At 40.5% G+C, this 15,596-nt stretch overlaps 1 protein-coding gene across 2 annotated transcripts in view; it reads right to left on the reverse strand.

The window, feature by feature from the left end:
• Window positions 1–4,669: 4,669 nt before the first annotated feature.
• The window catches only part of ERH (ERH, mRNA splicing and mitosis factor), a 17,778-nt gene continuing 6,851 nt past the window's right edge, over window positions 4,670–15,596 (reverse strand). For both annotated transcript variants that reach the window (XM_021708015.1, XM_008049012.1), the window contains 2 exons: window positions 11,394–11,514; window positions 4,670–5,176 (listed from right to left, as the gene is read on the reverse strand). In XM_021708015.1, the coding sequence (XP_021563690.1) occupies window positions 5,074–5,176; window positions 11,394–11,514 (224 nt within the window). In that variant the 3' untranslated portion in view covers window positions 4,670–5,073. The remainder of the gene's footprint in view (window positions 5,177–11,393; window positions 11,515–15,596) is intronic.

Genomic DNA, 15,596 nt, shown 5'->3' on the forward strand with positions numbered 1-15,596 from the left:
GATATCCATCACCCTTCCTCCAAGAGAGTGGCGTATTCTACCCGTTTGATGTGTTAGGACCATCAAACACAAACCCTTCCAACGTCCCACCCTTTCTTTGAGGGTTCATCACTCCATCAGCATATCTGAACATACATTCTCCTCACAGGCATTGCAGTCTTCCACAATCAACTACCCAGTTATAATACAGTTGTACTCTGTATGCATGAGTTCCATATCCATAAATCCAATTGAAAATGAATGAAAAGTACATACAATTGGATATCCATGTCCATGGTTTCCATCTGCAATTGGTCAAATTCTCAAATGCAAGACCTGTATAGATATGGAGGGCCAACTGCCCTTCTCACACACATGCACAAATTATTTCTACTTAAAAAAAAAATCCATTTCCCCAACTTACCATTCTATATAACCACTCTTTTCCCCCAAGTTTTCAATAAACTTTGTTTTCCTTACTATCCTTCACCATGCCCCTTATTACTTACTTGCAAATTTGTCAAGTCTTCATATTTTACTATGGAAGAAGACGTCCTGAACTCCACATCGGAAGCCCTTTTATGAAGAGCTCATCCTTCCTCAACTTACCTGTTTCACTGACAAATTCTTGACTTGGCTTCTAGGATATTATACTCTCTGGCTTTCCAATTCTGTCTACATAGAGCAGAGTTTAATCCTAATGCAACAATCTGACTTGTTATGCTTCAAAAAACTTTGAAGGCTACCTGCAGCCTCTGGAATTAAATTTAACCCTTTGCACTCAGAGACATCTCATCGATCACCAACCAGCATCTTGACTGCACTTTTTAATGAAAAAGTGAAAAACAATTCACTTCACATTAAATGGTAGAGCAATGTGGTTTTGTTTTTTTTCTCCTACATTAATTATTGTCCAGTCTATACCACTGTGAAAGCACATCACACAGTTATGCCAGCTGATATACTTTTTAATGTATATCTCAGTATATATTCTATCTATTTGCTTTTTTGTGCATTTGAATGGAAAACTGCAAAGAAAAATACATCTTTGAGAAATCTGTGCTGACATGTTTGTCCTGTTTTATCAACAGCAATCTCTTTACGACCCCTGAGAGGGGACATCCAAGTGGTTTGCTAGATTTATGATGTCCCCTGAGAGGGAACCTCCAAGTGCAAAGGGTTAAACTCTAGCTTGTTCAAGACACCAGTCACAACTCTCCCTGCTTTACTATCTCATTATTACTTTTGCCCGATTTTCCTGCTTTCAAAGTTTAGCCATTTTTCAAGTCCAGCTCAAATGCCACCACCTTCATGAAGTCAGCTAGATGAACCATCTGTTTTGTTTTGTTTTTTTTTTTTTTTAGGATTTGCACCTAACATTTCATCTGGTATTTAAGAACCTGTAGATAAAGAATGAACAAAACTCCTGCTCTATGGACAAATGTAACCTTGGGTTAACTTTCTAGCTGTGCTCCCGAGGAAATATAGTGGCGTAATATATTACCAGACGAGATTGCTTACAGTAAAAAATGATTCATAAATGGTAAATTACACCTAGACTGGGAGAAACTATACATACCTGTTGGGAAGAGGCAGCCTTGTGCATCTCTGAAGCCAATAACTCTTCTAACTGGAGAGCATCTCTTGCAGGGAGCTGGAAACTGTCTATGAAGTGATTATGAGAGATAGTGGCTCCTGTCTGTTTTACTCAGGCTTTTAAGCCAGGGTAGCTCTTATACTTACCTATGTCTTCTCTTGTGCCCAAGCTACTGCATTTCTGTGTGCTGGGAGGATAATGCTTGGATAGCTGTGTGAACTGCCATGACCACCACTACCATGAGGAGGAATACCTGATGACACTGGGGCGGCACACCGTTTTCGGTGCCATGTAAGCTTGTCTTATGTGTCCAAATGTTTGGATGAGTCTTAAAAAGGTGGCTTTGACAGGCATCAGAGATCCATTATTCAGCTCACAGTGATTACTTCTGCCTACTCACCACAAGACCTTGGATGAGCTGGGTGTGGTAGCTCTTGACTGTAATCCCAGCACTTTGGGAGGTGGAAGCGAGAGGATTGCCTGAACTCAGGAGTCTGAGATCAGCCTCAGCAACAAGGCAAAACCTCGTCTCCATAATAAAACTTTAAAAAATTAGCTGGACATGGTGGCACACGCCTATGGCTCCAGCTACTTGGAAGGCTGAGCTTAAAAGGATCACCTAAGACCAGCAGGTCGAGGCTGCAGTGGCTGCGAGTGAGCTACTGCACTTCAGCCTGGGTGACAGAATGAGACTTCCACTCAAAAAAAAAAATAAAAATCTTGGAGGTTAGAACCTTGTCTTTTTCTGCTAACAGAGTCTCTGGTACTGCTATGTGATTGGGTGAATCACTTAGGCAATTGAAACACACTTTTTTCACTATTTGTAGAGATGTAACTATTTTCTATCCCAAAGGGTTGTTGTGATGACTCAAATATAGATGTTTCCTAGGCAGCAAAGTGCTAAGTGGAAATACTAGTAACAATATGCGAACATAAAACACATATATAACATATACATTAATATTTCTTCTAAAAGTGTCGTTACAAATGCAGTAATATTAAACAGTTCATATAGTAATCTTGATTTTCATTCCAACTTTCAAATGACGAGAAACACTTTACGCCAGAGGACTGGAAGTAAGATAGTTGGAATCTCCCTTTTATACTTCTGCAACCTCTTAAATCAAGCATTAAAAGGACAGAATTACTCAACAATCTAGTCTCTAACATGGGGACAGTGGCAGTAGTTGGGCCAAACCACTGACAGTCCCATCACACATCTCTCTGGGACAACAGAAAGGCTCTTTTTCTGGGTAATGCTGGACAGAAATGGATGGGCATTTATTCCAGCTCTCTTCTTCCTTAAGCTTTTAATGAGATTCAAAATGCCGTGTGCCCCCCTTTTGTTCTCATTATACAACACCTAGGACCTGCATGTTTTCTCACTTCCTTAGAAAATCCTATGTACACCAGACACTGTACTGCATCTCAGAACGAAGGGAGCCCATTCCCTGCAGACCTGCTCTAGAGTATTTTTCAAAAAATGAAGCCAAGATCATATATGTTAGAGAAATAAAACTAACAAGTAAAGTGAAAAAGCAGGACATTCTGACTTACTTTTGGATCTATTTCTTTGAGAGGATTTTGGCTTTAAAATTTGGCTGATTCTACCTTATCAACAAGGGTACCTGCATAATCAACGCTTATATGCCTAACCCTGAATTGTACTCCACATTTTTATAATTAAAAATATATATTTGGCTGATTCACAGTGAAACATTAACTACAACTATATTGATTTTGTCAGGTACCCTGATTTTTTTTTTTTTAATTTTTTTTTTTAATTGAGTTGGAGTCTCACTCTGTCGCCCAGACTGGAGTGCAGTGGCTGCTCCTGGCCACCGCAGCCTCGACCTGCTGGGCTCTGGCGATCCTTCCACCTCAGCCTTCCAAGTAGCCGGAATTACAGGCATGCGCTACCATGCCCGGCTGATTTTTTGATTTATTGTAGAGATGAGGTCTCGCTGCCCAGGTGGGTCTCGAACCCGCAGGCTCAGACAGTCCACTCACCTCAGCCTCCCAAAGGCGCGGGATTACAGGCTGAGCCACCGAGCCCGGCTGGTACTCTGATTTTAATAATCCTTTGGCAGTGATGACACTTCATTAACAGAGTGATTATTCTACAGAATTATTGAGCAAATACAAATATTAACTCAGAATTTTGTTTTGCAGGAAACACAGAAACATGGAAGCAGGAATGAGGAGAGTATTAGACCAGTCATGAGCTTCCAAAATATGCCAATCTTATGACATGTGAAGATCTTATTAGTCAGATACAGTGGCTCACATCTATTATCCCTATACTTTGGGAGACAGAGATGGCAGGAATGCTTGAGCCCAGGAGTGCAAGACCAGCCTGGACAAAATAGTAACACCATCTCTACAAAAAATAAAAAATTAGCTGGGCATGGTGGCAGGTACCTGTAGTCCCAGCTACTTGGCGGGCTGACACAGGAGGATGGCTTGAGCCCAGGAATTGGAGACTGCCACAAGCTATGACTGTGCCACTGCACTCCAGGCTGGGCAACAGAGTAAGATCCTGACTCAAAACAAACAGAAAAGATGTTATTGGCTGTTGGTAAAGTGGTAACAGCAGTCAGTGTCCACGAACCTGGTGACTGGAAGTACAACACAGCGTATGTTCAAATCACAACATGACCATGCTCTACATTAAGAGCAAGATTATCTTGTACTTCTCTGTGGTCTTTCCCTTGCCCTTACAGCTCCACACAGGAGTGGGTGATTAGTAGTCAACAGCTGAAGGCTCTCAGAAGGGCACAAAGAGCTTCTAGAAAGAGTCCTCGATCGAAGCTCAGCGTTAACCTGACTGTTCTGCCGTCAAGCTCCACCACCCAAATGCCTTTTAGTGTTTGCATCAGCAGTAGGTGCTGGCCTTGGAGCTATAATTCAGATCCACTTAATTATGCTGGAAAAGAGAGGTAACAGCATATTAGCTTCACATAAGCCACTGCAAAACGTGTTCAGCACATATTTAAATTCTCTTCAAATTCTTTGTGTTGAAACCTATTGGTTTCTAAACTTATAATGTGCATGAAAATTCAACGTTCGGAGACAAAAAAATTCACTCAAGGAGAAAATATAACTAAAGAACATTTATTTACTTTTCACTGAGACTTTATCTTGAGGACATAGCTAAACTGTGTCACCACCCCCACCCCATCTTGAAGAAGGGTTAGTACAGTGAATGTTGTAAAGGAGACATCAACAGTTGGAAGGATTGCAGCCAACATTAAATGACAAGGGACAACTTTCATCTAAATCATCATAAAAATGTTTAAAGTAAAAAATAAAAAGAAATAAAGGGGGGCAGTGGGGGTTTCAGATTGAACAAGATCCTCACATTTATGGAATATATTCCATCCTGGCTAGAATGTAACAAAATGGAAACAGGATTCCTATAATACAAAACTCCCACTATAGCTCGCTGCACACACTCGTGTTCCACGCCCACCCCATTCCCAATGCTTCCCATTCGATTACTTCCCGGCCTGCTGGGCCTGCCGGCGAAGGAGCACGTAGATCTTCTCTTTAATCCAGTCTTTGTTATACGGTTGGTATGTCTGGGTATCAGCTCGGTAACTGAGGAACACAAAGGCAAGAAGTAGAGTTACAGTGGTCAGTTACCATCATACGTTTAAAGCCTCGAAGCATAACGGCCCACCGATGGCACAGATGTGCACGTTTCCACACATGATTGTAATGAAATGTTGATAGAGTGGATGTGAATTGTGGCTCCAAGGCCAGCACCTACTGCCGATGCAAACACTAAAGGCATTTGGGTGGTGGAGTTTGTTGGCAGAGCAGTCACGTAGCTGTTGAGTTCCAAGCATATGAACTTTGGACCACCTAGGATCATCTTGCAGTGCAAAAAGGAACCAAGGCCTAGAACTCTTCAGTCAAATGCTCAACGTGTTACATATCTACATCTTGACAATATGACTAGAAGCCATGTGTTCTTCCTTCTACATAGTTTCTATTTTATGGTACTTTTAGTGAATAAAAAGCAAAAACCAAACACTAGTACAAACTTTAGATTTGCTAAGTTTATTTTGAATTAACCAGAAAACTTTAAAAAACATGTTACTGCAACACAGTCTTCTTGCTGATTTCCCCCTTTGTAAAGTATTAAGAAAATCATATAGTCTATATTTTAGGATTTGCTTCTTAAATTTAACACTAGAGGCCTATGGAGAAGAATCAGAAAACAGCAAGCTCCCAAACGTCTCTCATCAGAAGAGACAGACATGGAGTGCAAAGACCAGCTCAGCAGTGAAGGCCAATGGGACTCTGAGGGCTTTTAGAACCCATGGTGGCACCTAGTAGCCAGTCACTTAAGCTATCTTTACAGGACTCAAAAACAGAAAACAGCTGATGTAAAACTAACCCTAGTTGGTTAAATCATAATTTTATTTCTGGAGCCCCATACTAAAGCTGTGGTATAAAAGAGCAAACAATAGGCAAATCAGATGGCACAGAACAAAGCATGCGACCGTGTCTGGGAGCTGCCAGCCTTCATGGGCACACTCAGTTTCCTAACAAGATACTTTAGATACCCTAGATAAACAAAAACATCTGATTTATAAATTACTGTCTTGTTTTGTCTAGAAGTTTCACTTTTTAACTTCTCAGCAAAAAATTATACATACATATCAATGATAATAACAACACCTATTAAAATATCACCAAGTACTACTACTCTTTTTAACAACTCTCTGAGTAGGTATAATTATCACTCTTTTTTTTTTTGGAGTTGGAGTACCACTCTGTCACCCAGACTGGAGTGCAGTGGCCGCTCCCGGCCACTGCAGCCTCGACCTGCTGGGCTCCGGCGATCCTTCTGCCTCAGCCTTCCAAGTAGCTGGAACTACAGGTGCGTGCTATCATGCCCGGCTGATCTTTTGATTTATTGTAGAGATGGGGTCTCGCCAAGTTGCCCAGGCGGGTCTCGAACCTGCAGGCTCAGGCAATTCACTCACCTCGGCCTCCCAAAGCATGGGATTACAGGCTGAGCCACCGAGACCGGCCAGTATCATTCCTTTTTTAACAGATGAGGAAACTAAGCCTCAAAAGTGAAGCAACTTATTAGCTACGGGATGCTGGACAAGCTGCAGAGTTCAAGAGCTCCTGACTTGAGTCTTCACTGTTAATGCCATGTTAGAAGTCTATGATTTTTGGCAAGGGAAACAAACTCCAAAGTAGAAATGCTTTATACAACCGATGTCATATTCTTCCTCTGAAAATAAGGTTAGAATCTGGTTGATTAAAATAAGATTCCCATTTTACAAAATGCTTAACCAAGTAAAAAGAGACATCTGACTTTTTACTAATGTTCTTTTGTTATGATGAGAAAAACTCAGAAATATAACTTTGTTTGAATATCCTTCATCCTTGCTTTCTAACTAAATAAGCTCCAAGCTAGCCTACTTCAAGATGCAGCAAAATAGACTGCAATATTTATATTTACACTTGAAAAGAACTAATATACGGGTGGGACAGGCTTGTTTAGACTATTCCCCCAACAAGAGTCATTCTGGCTTTTTAACTGTTTAGGAATCCATCGACGTGCATACAGCGTTCCAACTCCTAAGAGTAAGTAATAAAGCCTTCTTTGTGGAAAGTTGTGTGCTGATGGCAGGAAACTGGCATGTGAAAATGAGACGATTAAATATTTAATACATTAATAAAATTAACAGTTGCTGGCACGGGTGAATCTTTTAGACTACTGTTATGGTCACTGAGTGAAGGTTTATACAAGAACAGAGACTTTGGGTCTGAGCAGTGGAGTTGGCAATATCTTCAGGGATACCAAGTTCTTTTCCTAATGAGGAGTACCTCCTTATTGCCACACTTGAGCATAAAAATGTCCCTTTTGCCTCTAAGCAAACAAGGAAATTCTGCATATTGAAAAGGCAATTATTTCATCTTACTAAAAGCTCATTAAAAAAAACTGTGAAAAAAATCATGCTCTGACTTTAAGTATATGAAATACATTTTCCATGCCTACATTTTATTTGTTCTATTTCCTCCTATTTGGTTTTTTAAAAAAGTGTTTAAAATCCTAGGTCACTGCCATGTAAATTTAACAGAAGCGAACATACAACAATTTACAAAGCAAAAATGAGCTCCATGTCTGGCCTGAGGAATGCCAGTTCAAGTCCAGCCCTTGCTCAGAGAAGCAGGATGTGCTGTCACAGGAAGTGCTATGGCAGTAGGTGACCTCTTTGGAAACAACTTATTTCTCCCAAGCGATCAAATAACAAAACGGGTATTCTAAATTTGATTCTGAAAGTTTTCAGAGGCCAAAAAATTGTCAACATTGGAAACAGAAACATAAATTGCTCAGCTTACATCTTTTTTCAGACAGACACTACAAATTATCTTCATCTCTCTCCTATGCTACTTGCAGCTGGAAAGAATTATCTAAGGAATCAAGAAGCCTTTTCCCTACTTCACTTTAATAGAGCAAATAGTGTATTAAGAATCAGTTTAGCATGTGGTTTCTGGTTTACATTAAATAGCACCAAGTTAGAAAAGTTGTGTTCTGTCATTAATTACATACTTATAGTATGTTTCTTGTGTTTTACTTTGTGCAATTTTCACAGTAAAAACAAACAGAAAACCCGAAACAGCTTTTTATTGGCTTACAGTACAATTTAAATTCATATCCTTCTACTCCTGGCAAATTTAAGAACATATTTGTTGTAATTAAAAATAAAACTTGGGCAAGCCCCTTGAGTCCTCTCCTGCTCTGGGAGTTTTTCTGTCCTCTCAATAAATCCTGCTTTTTCTTCTTTCAAACTCACTCACTCAGTCCTGACTTCATCTAGTTAAAATAGAGTTCCTGGATATATCTAATCCTGCTGTGCTAAGCAGGCACTTGATCTTCAAAGTCTTGTGAACAAGAATCGCCTACATTTTACAAATGAGCACATGGAGATTTAGTCCTATTAAGTGCACTCATCTGAGGGGGCTCGCGAATAGCAGTGCCAGGACCTAACCCAGTTACATCAAATTCTCCCACTCCAGTCAGCTCTTAATTGTGGCAGCCCAAGGTAAGTAAACATGATCCTGGGTTTTCAGTTACTTCCCACTTCTTGGGAATGAGCACCTCAACCCAGCAGTACCAGAAGAGAATGTGAAGTCTCTGCAAGTGTTTTTCATAAAATCACGAAGACAACCACAAGACTTTAAATTCTGACAATTCAGAATATAGTTCTGTAATGTAAATTAAGCAAGGGTAGGAAAATTACCAATAATTCTTAAAAACTAGGCCTTATTTGGGTGACAGACATCAATATTTACTCAGCATCAGTTATGCACCAGATACTATTCTAGGCCCCAAGAACACAGTAGTGAGCAAGACAAAGCTCCCTGTTCTAAGATTAAACTCTAGCAATTAAAAATACACACCACTGGTGATTTCATACCAGCAGATGACCCTGCCAACACCCAGACTGAACGCTATGACTCCCTCCTCCAGTCTCATTTCCCTTCCCTTGCCAGACTCACTCACAGGCTTTGTAAGCACCAGCAACTTCAAGCATCTCATTCTCTATCACTACTTGCTCAAGCTCTGACTGCAGCAGGCCTCTGACCTTGGGGGACCTCCACCTGTCTCCAGCATGCCTCCCAGGACCCTCACGCGAGTTACAGCCCCCTGCTGTTACCTCGCGCACATGGTCTCAATCTTTAGCAAAATCCTCCCAACTCTTCACCTGCAGCCATCCAGGTGAGGAACAACTAGAAAACCCCATTACAACTGATTTTACTTTAAATACATCACTAGGCACCTCAGAGGACACAACTCAGAGGACACAACTAATTCTTTCACCTCCTGACTTCTTTCTTTCTTCTCCACACACCTGATTTCAAATAGGGACCTTGCTTTCTAATTTCCTGAGACAATGAAGCAAATAGAAATGACACCCCCATGCTCCCATCACACTTCCTGTCCTCCCTTTTTTACTAAGTAGCTGTCCATGATCCACTCGAAGCTATCCATTTTTCCTCTCCTAGATCATCCACCAATCTGCAAACTCACCATTACTTTTCCAGCCTTACAAAAGCTGTTTTCTCCTCTAGCTACCACCCCATTCCTCTGTTCATTCTAGCAAAAGTCTTTAAAAAGTTTGTATTGGCTGCCTGTAATTCCTCTCTTCTCATTTCCTTCAACTGACTGAAATCTATGAAGATTTTACTCCTGTCACTCTACTACAACTGCTCTGGAAGTCACCAAAGACTTTCGTGGTGCCAGATGGAGGGGTCGGCTCTGTCCTCATTAATAGCATGAAACACAACTGCAGGGCTCCCAGGGCACTACTGCCTGTCCTTAGCCCCTGCCCCTCGCTCATCCTCTGCAGCACCACATGCTCCAACATGCCAGGCACAGCACTACCCCAGGACTCTAATGCTTGCTCGGCACACTTCTCCTACAGACGTCTGTATGACTTATTCTCACCCAGGTCCGCAATCAATCATCACTCTTTCAGAGAACCATTTACTCACGACCCTAAGCACAACTGCAATCCACCTTCTGAAGCCCTCCTTTCCTGTCCCTGCTCTATTTCCTCGATGGTGCTTGGTAATAAGCAGACTATCAATACAAATTATTATTATAACAAATAGGTTAGAAAAAATTTAATAAATTTCTGAGAATTAGTCTCCTTGTCAATTCTGCTACCTCTCCCCACTAGGATATAAGCTACAGAGGAATGGGGATTTTAAACCTGCTCTACTCACTGCTAAACTCCTGGTGCCTAGGACATACTTGGTATACAGTCAGCACCCAAAATAAATAAAATATAAGTAAGCCAGAGGTGATTCAAAGCACATGGGAGAATGTACGCAGGTCATATGCAGACACTAGTCCATTTCATATCAGGGGCTTGAGCACCCACAGATTTTACTATCAGGGGTCCTGGCACTAATACCGACAGACAACATACACACACACACACACACACACACACGTTATAAGCAGATCAATCACAGGCATTACAATACTGACAGACTACACACACACACACACACACACACACACACACACCAGGTTATAAACAGATCAATCACAGGCATTACAAACGAATACGGCATAATACCCATAGCATAGCAGCTCTGCTGGCCTTAAAGTTTTCTGAGCTTGTTTACATTTAAATAATTAGAATAAAATTTTTAATAGTAACATATTCCATTAAAGACTAGAACTGGATCAATTGAATGTTTTGAGTAAGCAAGGTTAAACACAATGAAGAGGTGCAGAAAACAAAACTCAAAAATCCCAAGGCAGGGCCTGTTTTCACCAGGACCCTCTGGGGAGACAGCAGGGTGTAGCCAAGCTCCAGTGGTAACCCAGGGAAGTGCCCACAGGCAGGACTTCTTTTTCACCAGGCTCTCTCACTCCCAGCATGTCACCTGGCATGTGATTATTCAGGTACCTGGTGACTGAGTGTCACCTCATCATAAGTGAGCTGGATTTATACTTAGTTTCTGTTCACCGATGTTGAGAAGATTAAGACTACAGTGATACCTTATGCTCCTTGATAGTAGTGGTAATAAGCAGATTATCAATATAAATTATTATAACAAATATGTTAGAAAAAATTTAATAAATTTCTGAGACTTCCCTGTGCCCTTGGCTTTATGTTGCCAACTTAACTTATGAAACATTAATGACTATACATTATGCAAAATGAAATGCAAAGATCACTATTAGACAACAGAGCTCCCAATACCACAAACCCACCTCAGACAGAAAACAGGAAAATACCAGGTAAGAGCCATGCCAATAAATACTTACACCAGGCAGCTGAGGTCTGCCAGATCATCAATGAAATCAAACAACTGACTGATGTCATATGTGATTGAGGGGCTGTTAGGATTCATCCTCTTCAGATGTTCTTCGTACATTTTACAAACGCCTAAGAGAGGGTGGAAGAACCAAGATCTTAACAACATGAGTATGATCTTATCTCAGTATGAGTAGTGTTGCATGCTGGTATCATATTTACTTTAATAAAGGCGGGCTGGGAAAAAGGATGGTACGTCGATCACTTTTGTTTTAATTACTGTCACTAGCAAGCTTTTTAATAAATTCATCAGAATGTTGGTGTAACTATTTTGTTTCTAAAAAAAAAAAAAGATTACTTTAAACCACTGGAGCTAAAGAAACTTTAAAGACTTGCCATCTGATGGTTCAAACAAATGATAACATTGTGGGCCTTAGCAGGTTTTTCAGTAAATCTTCCTAAAGTCACAGAGTAAAAAAAAAAAAAAAAAATCACAAGAAAAACTGGGAACAAAGAGAATATCCCACTATGTTACCTAAGATCCTGGCTCTGGATTCAGACATATTGAATTCCAGCTCTGCCCTCTGAATGTGCAACCATGGCCATCGACTTATCCCTTGAACCTCATGGGCCAGTTATAAGAGCATCTCTTCCTAAAGCTTTAAGAATTATGTGAGATCATGTATATGCAGGGGTCCTCAAACTTTTAAAACGGGGGGCCAGTTCACTGTCCCTCAGACTGTTGGAGGGACAGTGAACTGGCCCCCCGTTTTAAAAGTTTGAGGACCTCTGAGAGCATCAGCACATATAATGAGCATATACATACTCAAATGTAATAAGAGATAATAAATAAAAATCACACAGCAAAGCCCACATTAATTATAATGATCTAAAGAGCACATTATCAATTTACTTTTTATTCAGTGAAACTTTCCTCTCTCATTCCTACAAAAAGAAAACATAACTTTTCAGTCCATTCCAACTGTCACCCATTTTTAAGCCTACCACGATGAATGGACAAGTGACATTAAGTGCTAGCTATCTAGAAAAGACAGGTCCTATGTATACAAAAGCCCTTTATGTACTTCCAAATTAACTTCATAAATTTTCTAATAAAAAATAATATTCAACCACAGAACTATCAAGCAACTCTCATAGTTAGGGGTTTTGATTGCTATTGGTACACTACATTGTAGTCACGACTTATTCAAAGTAAAAAACAAAACAAAACAAAACAGGAAAATACATTCACAACTTATCTTAAAAAGGTACTGACCCACAGCTTCCATCATACTTAACGGTGAAAGACTAGATGCTTTACTGCTAGGATGAGGAAGAACACTGAAACCTTTAGTCTTGCTATTTGTATTCAGCATTGTAGCAGAGTTTTAGCCAGGGAAATGAGGCAAGAAAAAGAGCTAACAGGCATTCATATAGGAAAAAAAGAGATACAACTATTATTATTCAGATGACATGAAGTGTAGATAGAAAATCCTAAGAAAACAACCAATCAACCCCCACCAAAATCTGAGCAGCTTTTCCAGAAACTGACAAAGTGATCTTAAATTTGACATAGAAATCCAAAAGACCCAGGAGAGCCAAAATAATTCTGAAAAAAGAACAAAGTCAGCTTTCACACTACCTGACTGCAAAACCCCCTACAAAACTACTGCAATCAAGACAGTGGTATTGGCATAAAGACAGGGAGATAGATCAGTGGAACGGAAATGAGAGTCAAGAAGACAACCCTCATGTTTATGGTCAACTGCTTTTCAACAAAATACCAAAACAGTTCAAAGGAGAAAGAACAATCTTCAACAAATGGTGCTAGGACAATTGCATAGTAACACATGAAAGAATGAACTTGGACCCATCCCTCACACACATACCTATATAAAAATTCACTCAAAATAGTCCAGAGACTTAAAGTAAAAGTCCAAACTATAAACTTGTTAAAAAAAATACAAGCATTACTTTTTCTTACCTTGGATAAGGCAATAGTTTCTTAGATATGACACCAAAAGCACAAATAATGAAAGAAAAAAAATATAAGCTGGATTACATCAAAATTAAAAAATTTGTGCTCCAAAGGACACTATTAAAAAAGACCACAAATGGGAGATAATCTTTGCAAAACACGATCTAATAAAGAACCAGTATCCAAAATATACAAAGAACAGACACCTCACCAAGATGTACAGATGGCAAAGAAGCACATGAAAAAATGCTCAACAGTATGTCACCAGGGAACCGCAAATTAAAACGGATTCTACTACACACCTATTAGAATGACTAAAATCTAAAACTCCAGCAACAATAAATGCTGACAAGGATGTGGAACAACAGATACTCTCATTCGTTACTGGTGGGAATGCAAACAAAATGATACAGCCACTGTAGAAGACAGTTTGGCAGTGTCTTATAAAACTAGACAGTCTTGCCATATGATCCAGCAACCAACTTTCTAGGAATTTGCCCATGTGAAGTGAAAAATAAGCCAAGATGTTCTTCACTAAGTGAGTGAATGGATAACTATGAATGGATACATGAACGTGTGATATGAATATATAACAATTCACACTACACATGTGTGAATGTATAAATGTGTAATGTATATATGAATGTGTAAATTCAAATAATGGAATATTTTCCAGAGAGTAAAAAAAACAAAACCACAGAAGAACCTTAAAAGCATACTGCTGGAAAGGTCAAAGAAGACAATCTGAAAAGGTTTCATACTGTATATGAGGGGTAACTACCCACAAAACAGACTTATCTTTTGGAGGGTCGACCTCTTGAGTACAGGCTTCCCCTGCAAAATAAGTGTTCTAGAAAACCATAGGCATTAGTGTATCAGATAGTGAGTGTTGTGAGAGGCTGCAATAGGCTTCAGTGAATTTTTTTTTGGAGATTCTTTTTTTTTTTTGAGTTAGAGTCTCACTCTGTCGCCCAGACTGGAGTGCAGTGGCCACTCCCAGTCACCACAGCCTCGACCTGCTGGGCTCCAGCGATCCTTCCGCCTCAGCCTTCCAAGTAGCCAGAATTACAGGCATGTGCTACCACACCCAGTTGATTTTTTGATTTATTGTAGAGATGAGCTCTCACTGCCAGGTGGGTCTCGAACCTGCGGGCTCAGGCAATCCACTCACCTCAGCCTCCCAAAGGCGCGGGATTACAGGCTGAGCCACCGAGCCCGATTTTTTTTGGAGATTCTTTCAACACGTTTGTCTATTTCATGATGGGTGATTTACAAGCACACCTGTCCACACAACGCAGAATGTTCAGCACTTTTGGACCCCAAAATGGCATGCTCTCCATACCCCAACCTCCCTATTCACCTGATCTTGCCCAGAGCAACTTTTTATTGTTTTCCTGGATGAAAAAAGACCTCCAAGGGAAATGTCATGCCTATGTGGAAGAGGTGAAACCAAAAATAGCAGAAGCACTAAAGGCATCCAAATTGACGAGTTCAAAAACTGGAGTGGTGGAAAAAGCATCTTAATAGGTGTACCGCAGCAACAGAAAGCACTTTGAAGGTGACTGAAGTTTAAACATGTAAGAATACACAATTTTTAAAGAAACTCCAGGTTTTTTTGGGTCCCCTCATAACCTCAATGACACTCCAGAAAAGGCAAAACTAGAGGCAGTAAAAAGATCAGTGGTTGCCAGGGCTCTGGGGGGAGAGACAGGTAAAGGGGGCGCAGGGGCGCATGGGACTTTTGGGAGTGAAACTCTTCTGTGTTATACAGTAAGGTGGATACAAGTCATTACACATATGTAATAACCCATAGAATGCTCAAAGTAAACAGGGAATCCTAATATAAAAGCTTCTGGGAATAATGCATCAATATTGGTTCACCAATTCCAACAGATGTCTCACTAACACAAGATAGAATAACAGGAGAACAGGGAGGGGTTTGTCGGAACTCTGTACCTCTCAATCAATTTTCTTATAAACCTAAAACTGCTCTAAAAAATTTGAGCCTGGCACGGTGGCTCACGCCTGCAGTTCCAGCACTTTGGGAGGTGGAGGCAAGAGAACTGCCTGAGCTCAGGGGCTCGAAACCAGACTGGACAACATGATGAGACCTCATCTCTACAATAAATCAAAAAATTAGCTGGGTGTGGTGGCTCATGCCTGTAGTTCCAGCTACTTGGAAGGTTGAGGTGGAAGGATCACCTGAGCCCAGCAAGTCGAGGCTGCGGTGGCCATG

Source organism: Carlito syrichta, unplaced genomic scaffold (assembly GCF_000164805.1).
Source record: "Carlito syrichta isolate Samal-C Ts95f unplaced genomic scaffold, Tarsius_syrichta-2.0.1 Scaffold130433, whole genome shotgun sequence".
In the NCBI taxonomy this organism is placed as follows: domain Eukaryota; kingdom Metazoa; phylum Chordata; class Mammalia; order Primates; family Tarsiidae; genus Carlito; species Carlito syrichta.